This window comes from Thunnus thynnus, chromosome 4 (assembly GCF_963924715.1).
Source record: "Thunnus thynnus chromosome 4, fThuThy2.1, whole genome shotgun sequence".
Classification (NCBI taxonomy): domain Eukaryota; kingdom Metazoa; phylum Chordata; class Actinopteri; order Scombriformes; family Scombridae; genus Thunnus; species Thunnus thynnus.
In genome coordinates, this window is record NC_089520.1 from 16,131,597 (window position 1) to 16,155,262 (window position 23,666).

The 23,666-nt window shown below is 39.3% G+C and overlaps 1 protein-coding gene across 2 annotated transcripts in view; it reads right to left on the minus strand.

The window, feature by feature from the left end:
* The window catches only part of vgll4b (vestigial-like family member 4b), a 43,445-nt gene that overhangs the window by 13,735 nt on the left and 6,044 nt on the right, over positions 1-23,666 (minus strand). The window contains exons 1-2 of one of the 2 annotated variants that reach the window (XM_067586925.1): positions 11,998-12,435; positions 5,041-5,275 (exon numbers count right to left, since the gene is read on the minus strand). In XM_067586925.1, the coding sequence (XP_067443026.1) occupies positions 5,041-5,275; positions 11,998-12,079 (317 nt within the window). In that variant the 5' untranslated portion in view covers positions 12,080-12,435. Of the gene's footprint in view, positions 1-5,040; positions 5,276-11,997; positions 12,436-23,666 lie in introns of those variants that run through there. The other variant, XM_067586926.1, reaches the window with a different exon arrangement.

The following is a 23,666-nucleotide window of genomic DNA, read 5'->3' on the forward strand; positions in this document are numbered from 1 at the left end:
ACAAACATCTCAACACAGTTTACTCTGCTCAGTCCAGGCTTTGGTAGTGGGACAAGGCGGAAGTTAGCAATAATATTTGCATTCTTTAAAATAGAAAAGTCAAAACCCAGAGGAAAAACCATTTAACGGATGTCATTTACAGAGCATAACTGTTAGTTATTATGTTATAAATTAAGTAATCATCCTTGACATACATCTAATACAAAACATCAGATAAAATTCAGGATAAAGCTATGTTAAATGGCATATTATGCTTAATTTCTAGGCAATCAACACAAGCGTTTGCCCCATTTCCGAAACAACTCTATCTGCAGATTTTCACTCATGCAGAAATACTGATAGAAATCAAGCACATATTTGCCAGTTAACTGACTGCAGTGAAAGAGGAGTGAAGAAAATCCTTTGTTATCAAAGCTGGGACAGATCGGATATGGGAACAACCACAACAAGAAGGCAAAGAAAACAACATGTGAACACACATACAGACACACACACACACACACACACCGAAAAAAAAAAAGAGATCCACATGCTCTCCCTTCTTCTCTCACATGCTCACACACTACATAAATAGTCTCATGTAAAATAAGAGGGTAACAATGACTTCATCAGCTTTGGCCAGGCTCACACACACAGACACACACATACATAGACTCTTCCTCTCTCTTATTTTCTCCCCATTTGGCCTCTGGAGAAACTTTCATGAGAACAACTCGCTGATGAAGTTCCCAGTAGAAAGAAGCTGCAGTTGCTGTAAGCTACAGTTCTTCTTACTGCAGTAAATTGACTTATTTTTAAACTTGCTTGGATGTGCTTTTAGCTCCTGTATCTTTAAGAGTAAAATAGCATAAATGCAAATGAAAGATTACATACTGCTATAAAAAAAAAAAAGCATGAAGCCTGACTTCAGACCTCTGAAACCGCTGTCCACAAGCCAGATTTTTTAGCAATTCAAATAACAAAGTGAAAAGAAATGGCAATCCAGATTATCAGGCTAAAAAGTACGACCAAGAACAAGGACATAAAGAAGGAACAACTGCTCCAAGCAATGACACCAAACACTGTTTGATGATGTAAAGTTTACATTACAGCAATTTCCCAGGTTTTATCACAATCTGAAGGAGTAATTATGTTTTACTGATAATTTACAGATAGACAAATTCTTAATTTGGATGTATGCTCTGTGTCTGAGAAAATTAAATCATTTCAAACATGAACAAAACTACTGCCCACTGAGTCACGTGTAATGTGGCTGCTGTTAACTTTCCTGAATTTTTTTTATTCCCTGATTAAACACCTATACAAAGTATTTATCTGTGACTGGCTCTTATTTTTAAAGAGAAATGAAACAGCTGAGCAAAAGGACTTTTATACTGGAGGATCTACAACTGCAGAGTGGCGGGCAGGCGAGCAGGCAGCAGCAAGCTTCCAGCCCGCAGGCTCCAGTGGACAGGATAAGGCTTCTTTGTTCAAGACTCCTCCTACTCCTCAGAGAAAATGAGAAAGTAGCCCCCGCTGCCTGACAAGGAGCCCAGTCACTACACACACACACACACACACACACACAAACGGGCAAACACACATGCATATATGGACAGCACACACACACACACACACACACACACAACGACACATGTGCATACCTGCACAGACACATGCAGACTTGGTACAAACATACAGATCACATTCACTGCTGAGCCTGACACTTGTATTACCATTATTTTCACTGAGACTTTTTAAAAGCAGGATTTACCATGCCATAAACTTTTCTTTATTGACTTCATAGCACAAACTGGCAAAGATATTCTTGAAAACACTAAGACTGCTTGTGAAAAATACATCCAAAATTACATACTTAAATACACAAGCTGTCTACAAAAGTAAAATCAACACAAAACGGTGATCCCCTTATAATGCTTGGTAATACTTTCTATAAAAAAAAAAGCTTGAGTTTGTTCAGAGAGTTTTCTTTCTCTCACCCCAGCCTGTCCCTCCCCCTGACTTCAGCTTGTTGTGATTGGACAACAAAGGAAAGCTGACCTTCCTTCTACATTGCCCATCCCCGAGTCTGAGGTGTCAGGTGTCTGTCTGTGTCAACACTTCATTGAAAATATGAGTGAACTTAGAGACAAAAAAAAAAAAAAAAAAAAAAAAAAAAAAAGAAAGAGCCAACTACAAGAAACTCGACAAAAACACAACCGATACAGTCAGCACACAGGAAAACTGCCATTCAAGCAGAAACAGTGAAAAAAAAAAAAAAGGTGAAAGTTTGTTGTTTTTTTTTTTAAAAAGAGAATGAAGACAAAAGCTTCCAAACATGCAGGAACAGTCAACATTGAGCGGAGCAATCAGTGTAGACAAAAAAACAAGCTACACAGACAGAAGCAGCCAGCAAATTCAACAGCTAGAATGGTGTCAGATAACCATCTCTGGACATCTGAACTGTGTGTTTATGTGCAGGTGTGTGTGTGTGTGTGTGTGTGTGTGTGTGTGTGTGTGTGTGTGTGTGTGTGTGTGTGTGTGCGCATGTGTGGTGGGGGGTTGCGAAGGTTCATTTTCTGGTTTTCTCTCCAGCTTTTTCCCCAAGAACTAAGTCCATCATTTTCAAATTAAGCCTAATCACTGTTCCTACAATAGACAGATGAGTTAAATGAAGCAGAAAGCTCATGCATGTTAAAGACTAGCTGACTGTCCCCTTCCCGACAGTGTTTTCTATTGAGGGAGTTTTTACTCATTATTTTTAGCTAAATTTCTTCTGTAACGACAACCCATCATTCTCCACTTTAGAGTAATCACTGTTCTTTGGACAAACACGAGAGTCTGAAACGAGCAGGAAAATTTTGAGAGGCTAACTCTGACTGCAGGTTTGAACAAGTCATTCAGTAGTTACCTTTGCCAGGGAAGCAATGTCCTCAGAGAAACCTCAAATTAAATGACTAAAAATAAGATACATTTAGGATGGCCCTGGGGTGAATAGGTTTCCAGGATGAAAAAAAAATATCTTGATGAAGCTTTGTGACTTAGAAAGCCCTGAATTTAACTTCAAGTTGCAGCATGTCAACTAGCAATTGACTTTTTTTTTTTTAGGTGGAGATTAACTTTAAAGTACCTTGAGTCAAATGACTTCAAGGTCATAATTAAAATGAAGATTAAATAAAGGGATTACGGCTTATCACGGGTTACTTCTAGGAAATAATCATGGTACAATGAGCAGTTTGAAAAGCCTTAAACATCACAGACTGCAGTTATATTTGCACAGGACCTATTTCTGACTACACAAAATGGCCACTGTAAAATGGTTGCGTTTTGGAGCTGAGACAAGGAGTTGCAATATCAACTGAAAGCTGATATGACAATAAGTCCCATTGTACTTTGGCAGACCGACTTACAAAATAAGTCCAACTTGTGATACACGAGTAGAATCATTTGCTTATCAATGCATGCAGAAGTAAACCGCATGGTGCATGAAAAATGTCTCACAGATAGCGAAGAACAACTGAGACAATAGAATAACACACCAAGACGGAAGTCGCATTTACTGCCTGGTTTCCCTGAAAAGTATAATGTTAATTCTCCCACCGCTGACACATCCATAAGAGCAAACAAGATGACTCTGCACAAATGTCAGGTCGCACAAGCTAATCCTTTGTTATGTGAGCACAGTCACAAGATGAAGGAAGAAAGACCCTTTCCCTTGTGCCACTAGAACGACTTGATTCAACAGTCATAGAATCCTACCTGTAACACAATCTGCACCGAAATAGCCCTGCCCCGTCGCACAGGCAAGTGAACAGCTTTGGCAATTATTTCTGTCATGTGCAGACTCCCCAAGTAAAAACTATAAATCATTCTGGACAAAAAAAAAGGATCCATTCAAATTTATAGGCAATTTATTGATCTGAATGCTGCTCAGAAGGCGCTTTGATACTTGTGTGTGTTTTTTTTGCTGTGACTAGGTCGTCCATGGAATATATTATAATTTGCTGAGTCCTCTGCAAATAATCATGCTGCCAGCTACAATTAATTGTGAATACTACCTGTATTTTAAGTTACAGGACATATTGCTAAGAACTAGCATGCACAGGTCTACCCAACACCTCCCTGACAGTCTCTGCAATAAATAGCAATGGCTAGAGTCCCATGACTGACTCAGTCAAACCGAGAAAGAGAGAGGGAGCTCTGCCTCCACTGCCCCTGGCCCCAGCAGTCCTTCGCCACCAATCAGAGCTCAGGAATCTCTGGAATCTCTGGAAGTGCGAATGTGGGAACGTTGGAGATGTGAGTAATCTTTCTGTTGTGCAGTCCCTGTTTCCAAGCTTGCAGAGATCTGTGGCTATAAGGAGAACACTGTGGAGACAGCTAAACCTGGTGTATCATACTGGAGTCCAAACTGGGACATCTGAGAAAGCCTGCCTGTGGACAACTTCACCAACCGAGGAGCCCGCAAACACGTGGCCAAGAGAAACACTTGCATACACAACTAAAAACTGAGTGTTTTATGTGTGTATATGTAGTAGAGCCTGACCGATACTGGATTTCTGGGGCCGATGCCAGTACTGATATTAGGGAGTAAAAAAATTACCAATATATCGGCCAATAATCTTATATATACAGAATATATACATAAACACACATTTTTCACAATGATCCCTCAAATGTGGTTATCAAACACTTGTGACAAAGATATGTAATGGAGGCATGACATTTTACAGTTGTGCACTGAAACAGGCATATACTGGACAACCTATACACCGATACCGATAATGGCTGATAATATCGGCTGATCGATATATCGGTCAGGCTCTAACATGTAGTTTCTAAGAAGAAAGGTGACTTCTTCACTGGCTGCAGTGTGTTTGTGTGTAAGAGACAGAAGAACAGAGACAGAAAAAAAAGAGAAAGGTGCAGTGATACGAAATTGAAGATCCTTAATTTTCACTTGCACCTCAGGAAATGGACATCTAGAAAATAACTCGATTGCAAAGTCTCCATAATGGATTTTATTAAAACGTGTGTAAGTGTCTCAGTCGGTGTACTCACAGCTGCGCAGCAAACAGTCGGCTGATCTTTGCCACATGCTCGCTGTCGTCCATGTCGCTGTCCCCCTGGTCCCCGCTCAGCTTCCTCTTGGTGGGGCTGATGGGAGGAGGACCTGTCCTTTGGCTGGAGATGGAGGAGGAAGAGGAAGATGATGACGAAGAGGATGATGATGATGAGGAAGACGAGGATAGGGACAGGGACTGGAGTCTGGGGTCCCCCCTCAAAGCTGCTTCACCTAAGGAAGGAGGACAGAGAGGAAGAAAAGAGACAAAGCAAAAGGATTGATTATTAGTAATGTTGAATCTTTGAGGAATAATTATGAAGTTCAAAGTAAAAAAAAATAAATAAATAAAAAAAAGCATCGACTACACTTTTGGGATCTCCAAAACACAACAGAGTGAACTGACAGTTGTGCTGTGGCTGTTCGGATGTGGCTTCTTACACTTCTAACAGGGTGCTTACTCATTAATGTAAATATGGTAATTAGTTATAATCACGGTATTTTCAAGCAAATGGCAACTGTTTTATTGCCACTTTAAACAAGTTTACCACAAAAACTACTTCATCACAGTGAATTTACTGTACAGGCAGTGTTTCAGCTCAAATTTTGGATTTTGTTGACTTATACAGTTTGCTGAGAGAGGCACAAACCTCTGGCATGAGCAGAGGAGTAGCTGGTTAGGAATGTTTTGGAAGAAATAGTTGTGGATGGGTTCTCCATACGTGTGTGTGTGTGTGTGTGTGTGTGTGTGTGTGTGTGTGGTGTGAACTATTTCTCCCTCTCTGTCTCTTGACTCTGCTTTCCTCCAGTCTTGTCCTGGTACAGAAGGCCTACAGAGTCAGTGAGTGGGAGTAAGAGCAAAAGAGAATCAGGAAAACTACCATTGGCTCTGTCTCAGCACGGGGACTTTCCACTGCTTCGGCTTCATGTATCTGTCTGACTTTTCCCAAACAAAACATACAACCTAGACTAATACTCCCAGTCAGAGTCATAGCTTTCTCCATAACTACTAAGAGAAACAACAATTACTCCAATCCCTTGCAATGCAACTGCTTGCTCCTGCTTCATTTCAGATCATTTTCTATAAAACCATATCAAATTTATCAGTATTAGGATTTATCAGCATTTATTTTGAATATCAAATAAACAAGTGATAATCAGATTTTACTAAATTCAATAATATAAAAATCTAGGTTAATGTTGGATTTATCATTAACAATGCATTACTGTACTGTTGTTTATTGTTAACATTTCTGGACTGTCCTAAAGAGGAGTTCCCCTGTGCCCGCAGTCCTCTTGGATGAGGAAGTAACTTTTGGATGCATGAGGACATAAAATCTGGGGGAAAACCTGTTCAAACCGAGCTGAAAATACTTATATGATTAAATCATTTAGCGGGAAGTAGCATGCACCCAAACACAGTGTAAGAACTTTGTAATGTAATAAAATATGTGCTCTGTTCCACCAATGTTCCTCTATGTATGTTTAGTCTTAGCATGGCCTCCCAAACACAGCAACACCTCCTCCCCCTCTCTCTCTCTCTCTCTCCCTCTCTGGCATGTTCCTGCTCGCCCCACTGTGTACCATGGCAACAAGGATGACATCATTATTTTTGGCAGGACAGAGGGATGGCAATAAAAGAAGAGAGACTGTGACACCGGATTGTCCAATCAGGATCCAGGGCACATAATAGCTTATCAGAGGTTTCAGGAGTGAAGCGCTCAACAAGTGGTGAATCTGTGAGTGTTTCTCCTGCAAACAAGTAAGACATTTGACCGTATGGAGTCAAATCCTGTCGACCTAACTGCTGCACCACAGTGACACAAATTGCACAAATTGACACTCAGTTGACTCAGTAAGTCCCACATTCATGAAGGCTATAATGTTCAGTTTTTGTTGAAGCTGGTTTGGATAGGTATTGATTCAGCTCAAGTGATTTTGGAGACTGTAGTTTCAATATCGCCTCTGACATTATGACCTTCATGAATGTTGGATTCATTTCAGGGTTGTTAGATTAGACTGCATTAGTTTTAGCTAGGCATACCAAACTGGCAATTGGGTGAATTTATTTCTCTTACCCTGACAGACTTTTAACAGGATTATTTCTCAAATATTAAAAATGTACTTAACTACATAATACAAACAAAATAAAATACAGAAGTTGGCAGAAGGAGCGAATTGCAGGGACCAAAAGGACAAACAATTACAAGGGAGTCAGTATTCTCAAATCTAAAGACAGATGGGAACAAGGAAAATCAGCAGGTACTCACACAACTGCACAATATAATAACTTACAGTACAATGGTTTTTACATATCTACTCTACACACCAGTACTTGTTTTTTTTTCCTTTAAACCAGCAGACAATCAGTGGAAAGCAGGCGGTTACACAGAAGTAAAACTCCTCTCTATCCTTTCGCCTCTCTGCTCTCTCAGTTCATTAGGTCTACATGATCAAAGCCTATTTCTCTTGACAGAACTTCAAACAGTTTGGAATCAGGATGAGATTGGATTACAAACGGAGGTGAACCTCTCTCTCTCTCTCTCTACTTCCCAGTATCTCTCTCTCTCTCTCTCTCTCTCTCCTTCCCAGTATCTCTCTTTCTCTCTCTCTATCCTTTTCCCCTCCAGATACTTATAAAAGATGAGTCCAAGCTTGTCCTCTTCTCTCTCTGCAAAGCTGCAAAGTGATTATTTTTGGCCGAGTTTCTCAGTAACCTGAACTTGGCCCTCTGGGGGTTGTCTTTATTTTTCAAGTCTATGGAGGTTTTTGTTCTTTAAATACTCAAAAGGACATGCTACACTGGAAAAAAAAAAACTCTTCAACAGAAGTTCTTGTCTTTGTGAACTGAACTTTTAAACCGGATGTTAGATTGGTTTGATCTCTGACAGAAAAAGGAAAAGAGAGCAAGACAGACAGACAGAGAGGGAGAGAGGTTGACAAAAGTACATGGCTTTGAGGAGGTTTTCAACCTTGTTTATTTTCTACTGCTCAGCAGCAAAAAGGGACAGTCAGCATTCCCCTGAACCCCTCACTGCCAGGCCTACAACTGATAGCAGCTTTAGAGAGAGAGAGAAAGGGAGAGCTGGAATGAGAGAGACAGACAGATGAACCAACGGACAGAGAGAGCTCTATAACATTGCAGGGCGGTCATACATATCTTCCACAAGAGTGTTGAGTGCAAATCAATCACACAACTGGCTAAAAACAATTTCCAGAGATATAATCGACACCACGGTTTAATATTATTGGGAATACAAAAAAGCAATTAGTTGGTTTTACATTGCAGGAGACTGGAGCATTGCTTTTCTTTTAAGTACACATTTGGGCAAATTGGTGTTAATTAAACAAATAATGGACTTCCTTTGACACCAACAGTGATGTTTATGTCATAACGTGATATTACATTGGTCCCCAAAAGGCACACTGTGAACTTTTCTTCTCAGTTAGCCATAGAGTCGCTAGTGGGAGAAGCTATTTCAGGCATCCCTGGTTAAAAGTCCCATTCATTTTTCCCACAGATGATGTTACGTGACTCACAGTTGGAGCACTTCTACCATTTGGAACGGCATGAAACCCTCCTGGTTGAATCATCAGTCCAAAAGATTAGTGATTGCATTAGAAAATATCTGGTTCTTCAATAAAAAAAAGTCAAAAGTACAAACTTGTTTACCTTAAAACTATGAGAGAGACGGTGACTAAAACTCCTGCGGTTGATTTCAGCAAGAAACATCTAGCCTAATGACAAAGCTTAAAATTCTGTTACATGCATCACTAACGGCAGGAGGAAGCTAAAGACTACAGTGGTGAGAAAATGGACAATACAAACTAAAGCTTAAGCCGATTCACTTTAAAATCATGTGTAAATTTTAATTCAGAAACTATGGGACTATAACCACTATGCTTTTAAATCCCCAGCCCTCTGATTCACACCTCTAACTGGCTTTTTCTCCATGGCAACGGCGGCTGTGGCTCATGGGTATTGTAGTATCAGGACATTACTTCTCAGAGACGTTTAAATAATTTACACTGATAGGTATAAACCTATATGATCATTACATTGTCATGTGTTTCTATGTTAAGTAACTTTTAGGATATCTTTTAAATGGGAATACAGAACTGAGGAAAACACTTCTGAAACTAGCAGCTCCTCTGGCACTAGATGTGGTAGGGTTTCACTTTCCTATTCTACACTTCAGCATGAAACAATGGTGTTTGACCCCAGTCCTTCAGTCCAGCCAGGCAATCTGCCATCACAACCACTGATGTCCTTTAGGCAAACTCTATAGTATACGGCTACTGCAAGTAACTGACTGAAATCTGTCATTCATGGATAAGGTTGGGTACCGTTCAGCATTGTACATAAATTCCCAGAAATGGTTCAAAAAGGTTTTTCCTACCCAAACCTACTCAGTTGAATTGAGATGAGTTAAGTGATACAGACATAAAGATACAGAGAAGGTAGTAAGGGGAAGAAACATTAGAAGCAATGAATGTCACCTTTATAAACTTTGTCAGGCAATTTAAGAAAAGAAACAATTAACATAACCTGATTAATAGCCTGGAATTATTGACAACCTTTCAATTTACTACAGCACACAAACACCTAAGTCTGAATCTAGATCAGTGTCTTTATACTAAACTTTGTGACTTAATTCATCAGCACAAAAAACAAGACATCAGTGAAATTTCTCCATTTATCATATGTTTTGATTTTTTTTTTTTTTTTGCCATGAAGATGACGCTTGCAGGATTTTACTACACCTCACTCCAGATATCTGATTATTCAAACAAATCATTAAACCTCAGATTACTGGGGAAGTCAGGATATTGCAAACCATCTAAACACTTTAAGTGAAGTACCACATATTAAAACACCTAACTCTTGATCAGGGTGTATGTTCACATGTACTGTGTGAGATAAATGGTTAAATGTCACACCAACACTTGCTAATAAACACTGATGATGATGAAAATAACAGTGGAAGAGCTTTATTGAAGAACTGAAGCTCTCAGGACAATGCACCAATAGTAATGAATTTACACATGTGTGTTTGTGGGGGAATGTATTCAAATATGTGCGCTCATGCAAACAACAACAAGCCAGCACACTCACAGTATCACAAAGCTCCTCCAACCCCTTCTTGGCTCAACATGTTTGAACATGAATAGGTTTTCTTTCACTGCTTTTTACTGATTGGCCCTTTCCCCCCTTTTTTATCTCAGTGTTCTTATCATGAGGCACATGATGGAGTCAGATTTGAGCTAAGTCAGCTAAAAACAATACATACACAAAAAAAGACCAAAAAAACCGTATAGATGGACTAACCCTGCAGAGATGTGCTTTCAGTGAGAGAAATTACACATTGAGTTTGAAACATTATGTCAAAGAGACACCCAGAGGACACACAAGTATAAAAATATCACTAAAGAGTAGTCCCCTCCCCTCTTCACTCCTGTAATTTTCTTCACTGAGTTCACTGGGTATGAAACCTGAGAAAGATGAGTAAAACCTTCTGATTGGATTCAATCCCAGGCCAGTGGCAGTTTTATCTGCTACACTATCACTGTCAGGAGGCGAAAACTGTCACTGGAATGACACAATAATGGCACATGTACCCAAACTCCAGAGCAAAACTTGAAAAGTCACATGCCAAAAAGCAATAATCTTAACTGCAGTCTGTCAAACAGGAATTACAGCAACACACTACTTTTTTTGCAAAGTGTTAGAAACAGACAAAAACACAACTCTGTCATCAGAGGCCACTATCACATGCTTAATCACTACTACTTGCAGTAAAAGTCAGCCTCAACACAGTAACTCATCACTGCATTTGTAATGTTGATATGTAACTACAACTCTTTTCCCTCTCCTTATTTGATGAATGGTACTTGGCCATATGCCAAACTACCTCTCTGACCCTCTCCGCAAAATGATTTTCAGTCGTCACACAATTTTAATATGAGTGCTAATACAAGTTCAAGAAATGTTTTTCTTTCAGGGCTAGCAGGGTTATTTCTGCATGTTCCAGAGAGAAACAGGGTAATACAGAGGGAAAAGCTTGTTTTTACCCACAACAACAGAGCAGAGAGGAGTTACACTACTCCAAAGACGGCCACTTTGCAAAGATATTTCAGCTCCTGCTCTCTGCCTTCATGACATAACTTAAAATTTTATGCTGCCAATGTCTGAAATAACTTGTAGTCCACAAGGAGAAGAGAAGAGCTTATCACACTGACACAGACAGATTCTGAAATGCAACTTCCAGTTTGCTCTACTATTAACAAAAGAAAAATCAAGTCAAAAATCAGTGTCCTCCCAGGAGACTTTGCCAGAATCTGATTCAACTTAAGGCAGACATATAACCAGAAACATCACAGTGTTAGTAATGTGTTAGTCTGCTGTGAATAACAGAGAGCAGAAAGTCAGAATAATTGTGCAGACTAGTTAAACAGTGTGAGTCAGCCATAGGAGAGCCATGAAATTCACACATGGCTTACAGCCTTTGATCTCAATCATTAGCCAGGTCTTCATTTTCAGGGGAGCATTCAATAACACGGAAAAATGATAAAGACAGGCTTATAATCACACTTCCACTTTTCAGATAACGAGCAAACAGTCAAAAATGAGAATAGAAGCTAAGGTTAACTACGTTGCTAACGGTTACAGAGTTACGTTCCGTTGGAAAATACAACGTACGCTGAAAAGTTACTAACTGGTTTTGGTTTGTATTCATAAGTCATGTAAACATCAAACAAATCAATATATATTAAAATCTACATCTTTTCTTTTCTAGGTATGTGAAAAGTGCTATATTTTGTAAAAGCTTCGACGGTGTCAACAACGCTGCTAACGTTAACTTCACTCACATCGTTAACGGGCAACGGCGACTTCCAAGTTCTACAAACAACCGTTAATAACAGCCATAAAACAGCCCCAAAACCCTCCATTTTACCTTCGTAGCAGAGAATGCCAATGTTGTTGTTCATTTTGTCCAGATACTGGTAGTTCAACAGGTCCATTTTCGTTAGTAGCATTTATCGAGTTTTTACAACAACAAAAAAAAAAGACCAGCTTTTTTTTCCTCTCCTCTCAAGCGACGGTCAAAAAGCTAAAAGGCCCAGCCTCCAACTTTAGTTTTCTAGAAACCCCCTTTAATAAAACCCCGCAGAGAGGATACAAACCGGATTCCCCCAGTTACTCTAATGAGTTTAGTTTTGTTTTAAAATGCAGGTAAATGTGTCGCGGTGACAAAGAGCAAAAAAAAAAAAATAAAAAGAGTAGCGTCAGTTCTCCTCACAGCCAGCTGTAAGTCGACTGCACTGACACGCAGGCTATGCTTGGTATGACTCCGCTGCTGCACCACTGGTTTCCTCTGCTGCTGAGAGGGGCGCACTGGGCATGCTCGCTAAATCCCTGGAGCGCCTCAAATATCAGGGATGTTTTACGCGCAAGATCAGCCTCTCCAAACACATCCAGAGAGAAAGAGAGAGAGAAAGAGGGGGGGCGGTAGAGGGAGGCAGACCAAAGAAGCTGCAATCCCGTATTCAATTTTAGAAGAACACAAAACAGTGAAAAAAAAAAAGTATCTTATGCAACAGTTTTGCCATCATGCCAGGGATTGTTGAGGTAGCACAGACGCACATGGTGCTCTAGGAATACAGAGATGATAACTAAAGAGATTAAAAGTGCCATAAAATACGTTATGGTCGCTATATCGCGGGGTGTGAGTCCTTGCAGGAATATTATGGGGATATAGTGATAGTGTAGCAGCTATAAAGTTTGATAAACTATTATAACTGTTGACTTTAAACGTATCTGTGTGGGGAGTAAAGCAGTGATTGTTTATAGATACAGTATGGGGGCAGGGAAATGAGAAAAAGGGAAAATAAGGGGAAGGACAAAGACAAAAAAGTTTAAACAAGGACATATAGCTTCTTTTTTTATGTTGTTTCTACTTTCCTGCCTGGCTCCAATAGTGTCCCATTAGTCTTCCTTGCTTTATATGTGTCACGTTCCACACAACAGAACGGAGATAATGTAATATAATACACTTTAGACATTCAGATGAGCCCTCAAGGAGGTATATGGACATAGTTGCACGTACTGTATGGAAAAATCATAATAGTATAGATTAGAGTAGTCTGTATAAACTGTGTGCAATATGAGGAAAACGCTTACAAATGCTTGAAGTAGTTTTATAAATGGAAGGAAAACAAACTTCAGTGTGTTGATGTTAATGAATATAAAAAATAACCAAAGGTCCAAGGAAGTGTTCTCAGTTTCAGAGTGGTTCTCTCCTGCCCCCTGGTGCACGAGATGGGCAATAAAAAAAAAAAAAAAAGGACTGGTGTGGAAAAAAGCAGGAGGTAAATGAGATGAAAAGATGGAAATGGGTGTAGTCATCATAGATGAATGTGATTTTGACTGTCCTCACATTACACGGTTCATGTGGATAGAGTGAAGAACAGTTTCCTCAGGGTGCTTGACTGAGAACATAATGAGCAAGGTGTGGCTGCGCTTCAGAGTGTAAGTTTATACTCGCACAGTTGCCGTGCCCATGTGCATGTTTTCGTGTGACACATACCCACAAACACACAGACCAGGAAATGAGCAATGTCATGAAAAGGTCAGACAAATACCTGTGCTGTCATTACAAACTAGATAGATAAGACTTGGTTTTATAGTCATAATGAAATATATTTTTAAAAGCAATAGAAACAACTGCTCAGTAGGACACAAAATGTAAAATGAACGAAAAACAGCATAATGAACAGATAATGAATTGTGAGAAACCTCAAGTAAGAGGAGAAGTTTTCAGGCTAGTGGATTTACTTTCCTATCCAGGCCTCCATGTAGTTTAAAAGCACTTTTATAGTATAGACGACATTACCAGCAGACTGGCCGGACCTCATTCAATCCCTAAAATCATGACTGACTCTCTGACCTCTGCCTCACTAAACAGGCCTCTCTCAACCTGTAACACTGCTCAACTGGATTAACACACTAATACAGAGGGCTTTACCCCCTGTTTCTTTCCACGTCTCTCACAAACACCGAGACTCAGCCACGACTCCAAAACAAACACAAACACAGTACGTATGCAGCTATACAAGAAACACTCATACACCTACCCAACCCTGGTTCACAAATACACAACACATCATTACACCCCCGCCTTTCTTTCTTGTACACACACAAGCACAACCATTCAAAAGCCTCCCCCCCTCTCTCCTCCCCCTGGCCTCCCCCTCTCAAGCCAGCTCAGTTCTTGTCTTATTGGATAGCCATTGTTTCTAGTTTCACACACTGCAGGCTGAATTCAAACCGAGTCTCCATGCGGTGCTACTGCCACTGTACAGCTGGTGTTGTAGGTTACGACTAACTCAGGCTCATGAAAGCATCTAAAAAGTGAGACGCTTGAAGCTTGTTGCCTATTCCTCAGCTTGTATTGTATTGTGTACAAACGTGTGTCAACATGTAAAAAAGTCTTTGCAGGAAGTACAAGTTGAATTGTTGAAAGCTTTATAAAGTTATGGACTGTGCAGTGTTAGAACTTTTCAGGAAACATGATGAGAGTTGACATCTTTTAACAGAGGGTGTGTGTAAGACGATGGCCGTATGGGAATGTCATTAGAAAATAGGGTAATCTTTAAAAAAAAAAAGTGAGGAGAAAAGACAATTCTGCAGCAGCTTTTAGAAAATAGGGATCTAAACATCATGGTTTGAATCTAAAACAACATCCATTGGCAGTAAGCTTGTGCCAGACTTAAACAGAGAGCCACAGTACACAAAACCTAAATAATTCCATGCAGCTGATCTGTCAAACACAATGACTGAGACTTTGATAATGCGATGAGGCAGCTCATTGAAGCTTTTAACAGGCAAAAAGACTTAATGACTCTCCAAAAACTTTAACTGTCTAAAATGGAGCTGATCTGTCTTTTTTTCACCACAGGAGAGAACCAAGGATGTTTACAACCTTCTACTCTACATTTACAAGGGGCATGCTTATAAAAAATACTCATAAAGTCATCATGAATGACATAAGTGATGATCAAGTAAAGTACACCTTTCCCAACAAAAATCAAAACAATCAGTCTAGTTTATTAGATGAATAGTTTGTTTGGGCTGCTTTTACTTTAACATACACACTTGTCTTCATATTCTCACAAACACCTTATGTAAAATTAACTAATAAAGAGAAACAAGCTCTTTACCACAGTGTCTTTGTTCTCTCTGGGCATGCTGCAAGACTGAGTAAGTATACTAAGGAGATTAATGGTTATACAACAAGTTGGTAAAATTCCACCTCTTTCTTCCATAGGGACAAGTTGTTACACATAATTTATCCTACTGTGGAAATAACCTTTTCTCCTCACTGTTTCCCCGAGCCCGTTTTCTTCACCGTGACTCACACAAGTGTCAAAATTAAGAGCGCCCTGTGAGCATTGATGACTTGCACTGATGTCAGCTATAAGAAAAGGCAGGCTGCGACATTGCCCCTGTTAGAAAAACTACCAACATAATTAAAGATAAACGTTTCTGGAAAAGCATTATCGACTAAACCTTATTTTACCAATTAATAATTCAACTACTACAGGATGAGCTGGCTTATAAAGTGCTTGTCCTTAAAAAACAAGTACGCAGACTTCAATAACCAGGTTTGAATTGCTCTCAGTAATAACTTCGCTTCATCTCTGGAATAAATGGGTGGACAGTCTATCAGTCCACCCATCTTTCATTTAGTGGTGTGAGTACACACAATCACCTTTCATCTCCAGTGAAGAATTCCTGCTTTCCTGTCATTATCCCCTTACTTCCTGCCTGTCCATTTATTTATCTAATCTATGAGGACAAGGCACTACCAAATCTAGTTAATCTCATGCAGTGTTGTGTGTCTCTCTGAACAGGTCTGAGCTTCTCCAGGGAGTGGGTGTGTCTGGATAACAACACTGCATAGGCCAGGTGGTGATTCATCCTTATGCTTTATTAACACGCTCCAGTGTTGTAACACAAACACTGGCAGAATAAAAGACTGGAAGATGATGGCAGAGAATGTAAAAAAAAAAAAAAAAAAGACTGCCTTACTTCTGCCTCTCTCACCTTTCTTGCTTCCCTCCTTGATTTCAGCCTTTTCAGTTATTTGTGAATCTTACTAAATGATCTGTATGCTTTGTTGAAAATGCATAAAAGTTTTTAAAAGTGGAGTTAAACATGTGAGTGACTACAAGAAACACAATCTTTAAAGTTGGCAGAATGACTTTCACACTGGCAGAGATCAAAGGTCAAATCCTTGATTGCTTTATGGTGCCCTCTGTTGAAATACCATCACACCACTGGCTTTGTTTATATGGTGACATAATGGATTGAAGACGTTTATCCCCTCTTAAATTCGTTGTCTCAACTTTCGTTATCATGGCGGTTACTTAACTGTGAGTTTTACACAGCTCTTGAGGCTGTAAAAAGTTTGATTACATAAATAATATCTACAAACCCCATAGTAGGACAGACAGACCTGTATTTCAAGTCATGATACTATAGATTGATGCTCTACATTTCTTAACTATCTACAAATTAAATTTACTAATCCCATGTGGATGAATTCTAACTTTTAGATTACCTCTTTAAAAATCTCTGCTTCTCATTAGCCAGAAGTTTGGTTTTCTGTGAGGACGTTTACATCATCTCACTAAGCATTCAGAGGCAAAATTACACAGCTGCAACAAGACACCATTGCAGAAGGTTCCTGGGAGTGTTGAGATGAAAAGATCCTCAACATATACTCACAGAAGAGGAAATATCAGGTTGCCACACCGAAACGATGATAACAACAGGTGATTGTGTGTGTGTGTGTGTGTGTGTGTGTGTGTGTGTGTGTGTGTGTGTGTGTGTGTGTGTGTGTGGCAGATGTTGAAGGTTGTAAACCCTGTCAGAAGTTAACAAATCTAAAGTTTTGTTTAAATTTAAATACTGGTCCTGCATCTCACTCGCTGTGGGCATGTTTCATTTTCACCATTATGTCATCTGATGGGTTTTTTTAAGATATGAGACCATTTATACTCAATTTTAACAATTCTTTTAACCCCTGTATACTCAATCTTTATAAAATGAAGAATACGCAGAGAAGGTCGTTCCAGTTATGATACATGCTGTAACCAGCAGGTAATGACTGACACAAGGTAAATGTTTAATGTCATGGGGATAACATAGACCTTTCCTAATTTTAAACCTAAATGTACACAACTAAATGATTTCGTTTTTGTTATATCCCTTCCCATCATGTTATACTGTTACTACTGTTTTTAAGTTGAAAAGATGCTTTATATTGACAGTTTAAGGTTTAAATGAGGATACTGATATTTTCATCTATGAACTATTTGTACACCATGTGAGAGTTTGATCTGCATTAGTGACACCTCAAAACTATGTCGTATAGAATTACCAATACATGATCAGCGTAAAACAGCTTTCAGCCACGACCATCGCATCCACACATGGTAACCAACTGGAATGTGAACCACGTGGACTGTGATGGTTGAGATGAAGAAGGGGCTGTACAACAAGCATGGAAGACCATTTCTGAACTCAAATATCACACAGTACTATAGCTGCATCAGGAGCCCGGATCACCTGTTCACTATGATCATTACAGTTTCTCAGTAACGTTACACAAGCTGCAGTGATACAAATGAGATAAGCCAGCTGCGGCCTGTGCAAAATGTTCTCTGAGAGCTAAGACATCTGAGTTGTCTGTGTCATGCTCTGTCTTATTGCCCATCTGCCCTGATTCTCCCCTACTGTCTCAGCAGACTGTCTCACTCTTTTCTCAAAGTAACCTGCTGTCTATATGCTCTTTTTTGTCTCCTGTTTGAGTTTCCCCCTCTCATGCTGTCTGTACTCCTTGTTCTATTGATTTAACAAAGCTGTTCACTGATAATGCAATATCAGGCCTTGGCAGTCTTTGTTAAATGTCCATCTGAAATCCCTTCTTTGCTCCAAATCTTTTTTTCTTCACTCACTCTCGCTCTAAGTGCTCTCCGTTCCTCCTTCCTCCTCCTTCTCCTCCAGCTTCCAGCGCTTGCCTGCCAAATTTTGTTTACGACATAAACAAAGCAGTCGTGAGACAGACAGCGGCTGCACTCTCACATTCTGTCATTTCAAGGTTGGATATTTATGTTTCTGCAAGAATGCAAAACACTGGAACATAATTCAAATCTGATTGGAAGAAGCAAATCTTCTTCTGAGCAGCAGGTTGAAACTCAGACATCTCAGGTGTCACTGATGTCATCTGCAGAAAAATAACATCAGTTCAGGGCGTTTTTAAACAGAACATTCACTCTTAAAAAATGAATGTGGATAAAACATGTATCCAGTAAATTGGTTAGCTGCATGGTTTGTCATACACTTGAAAAACAAATTTGGAAGCTTGTCAGTGTCTGTTTTGTTGCTAAAGCATTTCAAAAACACAACACCTGGCAAATCTTTTTCTGGTAATGGAAAATGATCGCTGTTCCCATTAGCCAGTGGGACCTATGACAACATTCTTGCCATGCTAACAATTAGCTGGTAACAAACTGACTCCGGGGGCTTATTATTTATTTGCCAAGACTGCTCCTACGTGGGACAGCAGGCTCTGTGCCACAACCACTCATGTTCTGCATCTGTGCCTGGATTACAGCCTCGGCATGCTCAGATGTCGTCAACACAACCTTATCACTACATGCCGAGGCTCCAAATACAATACATACTTTTCTAAGTGGAGTATGTTCACAGACTATCAGGTATTGCTATGTATCACTCTTCCTGTTTTCTTCTAACAAATTAATATTGTTGAACCAGATACCCTTGAAATGTCCTTGAATATTAAAAAATAAACTAAACTCAAATTAGGGCAAAGAGAAACACAATAAATACATGATGAGTATTGTTTCTTTAAATATATTTATATAAACCCCAAGCAATGTTAAATGCAATAAATAATCTAAACCTGTTGTATTAATATGTTATGCACTGCGCTATCTTTGTGAATACCTGTACATAAGGGATAAATAGCAGTTCAGTGTTTCAGGAGTCATTAATCAAATCAACTCAAAATGTCACTGCAGTAACACTTCTTCTTAGCACTATAAAGGTTAACTTTTTCTTTGTGGGAAACATTGCAATCCTGTTTCATTTCATTCTGAGTAACTATGGCGAGTGCTATCAAAAAGAGAGGAATGTTAAGTATGTGTGGTCAGCACAGCTCTGAGAAAAAGTTCCTAAGACAGCAGAGCTGGTATGGGACTAGCAAGCGTGGCATTTACTGAGAGGGAATCTAGGACGTGGGTTCTTAAACATTTTCAGTCAGGAAGCCAACATTAAGAAAAGTAGCTTTGGCCAGGGCCCCGAATTCTGGCAATCATTCTTTTCAGATGAGGACTGATAAACCTGCACATTTGACCTGTTGAAATTTTGATACACATTTGGAGCTGAAAAGCTCTACCTTGGAAAGGCAGTACCTTAAAGTGTGTTAAAACTTGGCCTTTTCAATGTGGTGGTTGAAGTTCCTCGCTGGCAGGTGAGTGTATATCGAAGGAGGTGCATGGTTGTCTTTGCTCTCCCCAGGTGGAGCAGTGGAGTTAACAATAAGGGCTGCACTACACGGAAAACTTTTGTTTTTAAAGTTTAGCGGGCCTTAACATGTACATCTAAATATAGTATATATAGACTGAACAACTAACAATTGGTGAAAGGAAATAACATCATTTCTATCTTGACCAATCTATGTCAAAAATGAGAATTTTTTTTTTTCCAAACGGCAACTGTTTTGATATGATGTGACAAAATCATTTTATTGTAAATTTTAATGTTTTAATTAATGTGCAAAACAGAAATGCTTGAGTGTTGAGGAAAACAAGGATCAATTGTATTTAACCTTGTGGCTTGGCACGGTGACCCTCTGACACTTGACCTTTGACCTTGTGACCATGGTGGCCCCTTGCCCCTCTATTCTTAATGGCCGCCCGCTGAACCATGACACTACCAAAGCAATGACGATGACGTAAGTGCCTGTGTGCTTGTATGTGTGTGTGTGTGTCAACAGAAAAGTATGCGGAGGGAAGCGTATGTATAGGCACAGAGATGAATGGAGGAATGGAAGACAGCAACAGGTAGACTGAAGGGAGGAAGCTGTCATTCCCCACAACCTGCGTTTAATCTCCCTTTCCTGCGCGGATATCCGCAACCAATCTTGAACATAAAAACATATATTATATGTCTATCTATCACAGCGCTGGATAATGATTAACTACAGTGCAATCTCTGTTAGGTTATACTTTCTTTTACTTTTACTTTTTGATCAAATCAAAGCATTTAGGAGCAGTGACAGGATTCCTAATACCTCAGATGCTGTACATCGATGCCTTTTATGATCGAAAAAAGGAGGTAAAAAGGGGATAAAAGAACGAGAGCACTTGTGTAACGTAAAGTCAGTGTTAAAGTGGGACGAGTGTTACATTGTCTGAACATCACTTGGACCTAGTCATCCATGAGTACTTCACTGTACTGATAAAAGCTTTGCTGATAACCAAGATTTATCTACTTTAGACTCCTTGACCCACACACACACACACACACACAGTGATAGGAGGTGATAACTCTAACGGTGTTAACGGTTAGTAGCATCATAGAACCACATTCATCAATAAGAAAGGTAACAGACACTGACTGTTGAACTGATGAACTGATAGTAAAATAAGCAATAAAACACTGTTGGTGTTTGAGACAATAGAGTACAGTCTTTCAAGTATACACCTCACCTTTTTATTTACTTTTTTTTTTTTTGAAATTGTATGTGGACACAAATTTGAGTACGCACACAAAGGCTACTGTATGCACATACAAGCATGCTAGAGTCTGCTCCATAATGTCCCTCGCTGTGTTGTTTATGACTGCTACCATGAACTTTTAAATCATAAATTATGCTCAGTCACTCACTCAGACTCTTACATCAGTGCTTATCTAGACATGCAATCGCAAGACAGGCAAATTAGTTCAGTGGTGGCAACGTGTTGTGTAATGATGGGTTTTTTTGAAAGTCAAATTAAAATCAAATTCATCGGTGATATTCTAGTAAAATACAACCACAACACACACAGATCTGAGGACAGAATACAACAACTATTTGCTTAAAACTAATATTTTCAGTTATTACTTTTCACGCTTGTGGACGTAAAAGATAAAAGATAAAAGATAACAAATGTGTCAAGCTCCTCATTGCAATATCTGATTTTTGGCTTGACAAAAGGCAAATTCATGTTACACAGCCTGGGAAATGAACAAAAATACATCATGCAATGTTATGGCTGAAAACCTTATATTAAAAGTCATATAATTTCTTGTTTCCCTAATGGCTCCATTATGTTGCACTAAATGAACAACAGACACACTTTTTTGATCATAGAAAAGAGTGATCTCACTGCAAAAGGAGACCACTAGCTGCCAACAGGTACATTACATCAAAGCCCACCTTCTTTTTGAGACGAGCTGCCTTAGAAAAAAAGCAAGGTCCATATTATATGTTAAAGTTTAAGCTCTCTTAACTTGAGAATGCTTTAAAAAGCCATGCAGGGAAAATAGGTCACAGAGATGGATTATTCTGCTCACCATCTGTATGCTTCCACTATTGTCTAGTTGTTTAACACCTGTGTCATGTTACACACGCTGCATTGAGAAAAATCTGTCAGAAACCTGAACAGGCTGGAGGGCAAACCCACTCCTTGCTGAAGAAGCACCCCCCAAACCACACCCTAAAACCCAACCCCTTCCACCCACAGACATGAATCCTTGGTCAAATAACCTCCTACTTGGACTACTGTTTGCCTCCAGCAAGGTTTAGACAAAGCGTGGTGATGCAAGGTCTCTGATTTCACTTTCGCTGTTGATCTACCGCATTAAAAATCAACAAGCTCTGACTGGTCTTGACTGCTCACTTGCTAGGAGGCCTAACAGGCAGTTTAAAAATGTGCAAAATCTGATTAACCAAACTTGCTGTGGCTCACACTTATACAACATTACTGAGGACACCCAAGTAGAGCTGCAACTAACAATTATTTTTTGATTTATCGAGTAGTCATTTGGTCTATAAAATGGTAAATGTCTTTTCACTGTTTCTCAAAGCCCAAGGTGATGTCCTTAAACGTCCTCTTTTGTTTCGAGCAACAGTCCACAATCCAAAGATAATCAGTTTACTGTCATAGAAGACTAAAAAAGCCAGACTATAATTACATTTGAGAGGCTTGAGTCAGATAATTTGGACCTTTTTTCTTAAAAAAAATGACTCAAAATGATTAATCAAGTATCAAAATAGTTGACAATGAATTTTTCTGTCCATTGACTAATTGATGCAGCTCTACACCCAAGACTAGCATTACAAAATGAAACATACAGTGTTTCTAGGTGTCTGATGTGCTTTAAAATTACCTTTCATTATCTACTTCATGAACATAAAACTATGTACACACTACAACAATGTCCAAATGTAGGAAACACTTCTGCCTCATTTTCAGCCACAAAAAAACATGTTAGTGTACAAATATATTTTAAATTATATTACCCACCTGCCTAATGCTAAAGGGAGACATCAGCTGACACAAAACTGACCACATTTAACATTAATATAACAGTGTGTCTGGCAAATTTAAACAATGAGGATTAGATATTTACAAGATAATGATTTTTTTCATTATCGATTGATTTGTGGATTACTTTCATGATTAATTGTTTGGTCTGTAAAATGTCAGAAAATGGTAAAAAAAAAAAAAAAAAAAAAAAAGTCATTCACCATTTCCCAAAGCCCAAAATGCAAACTAAAATGTCCCGACCAACAGTCCACCCCACAGAGATATTCAGTTGACTATCAGAGGACTAAAGAAACCAGAAAATATTCACATTTGAGAGGCTGGAACAAAAGAAATTGGGTATTTTTCCTTAAAAAGTGACTCAAAACAGTTAACTGATTATCAAAATAGTTGATGATTCATTTTCTGTCAATTGACTAATCAATATATCGACTAACTATTGCAGTTCTAATACTTACACCCACCCAAGACCAAATATATATACAGGAGATGGATAAAATAATTAGGAACACCTGACAAAATCACAGAATCCCAATTTTTGCAAGAAAAACTATGATTTAAGCTCAGTGTTGAATCAACTTTACGGTGATTGCAGTTTGTGGTGTTGTCGTGTCAGAATGTAACATACTGGATATAGGGGGCCCTGTTTAATAGACTGTTTCCCTGAGACCAAACTCTCAGCAAGAGCTCGGAAAAGACTGGCGGCATTTGAACAAACCATGGAAACAATAACAATGAAGGGGAGATTCTGTAAGTGTGTGTGTGTGTGTGTGTGTGTGTGTGTGTGCGTGCATGCGTGCGTGTGTGTGTCTAAACAAACAAGCAGGATTCGAGTGTATGTGTATCTACAGTATGCGTGTTCAGAAGTAGAGCAGAGGACACTGTACAGATCTCAGCCAACCACCTTCTCTTGGCACCGACTCCTCTTTTGTTGTGGTTCCTGTCAAAAACAAAAGGTCCATATTCCATCTCTTCAGCAGGGCCCTAAACCACCGGCCCTGTT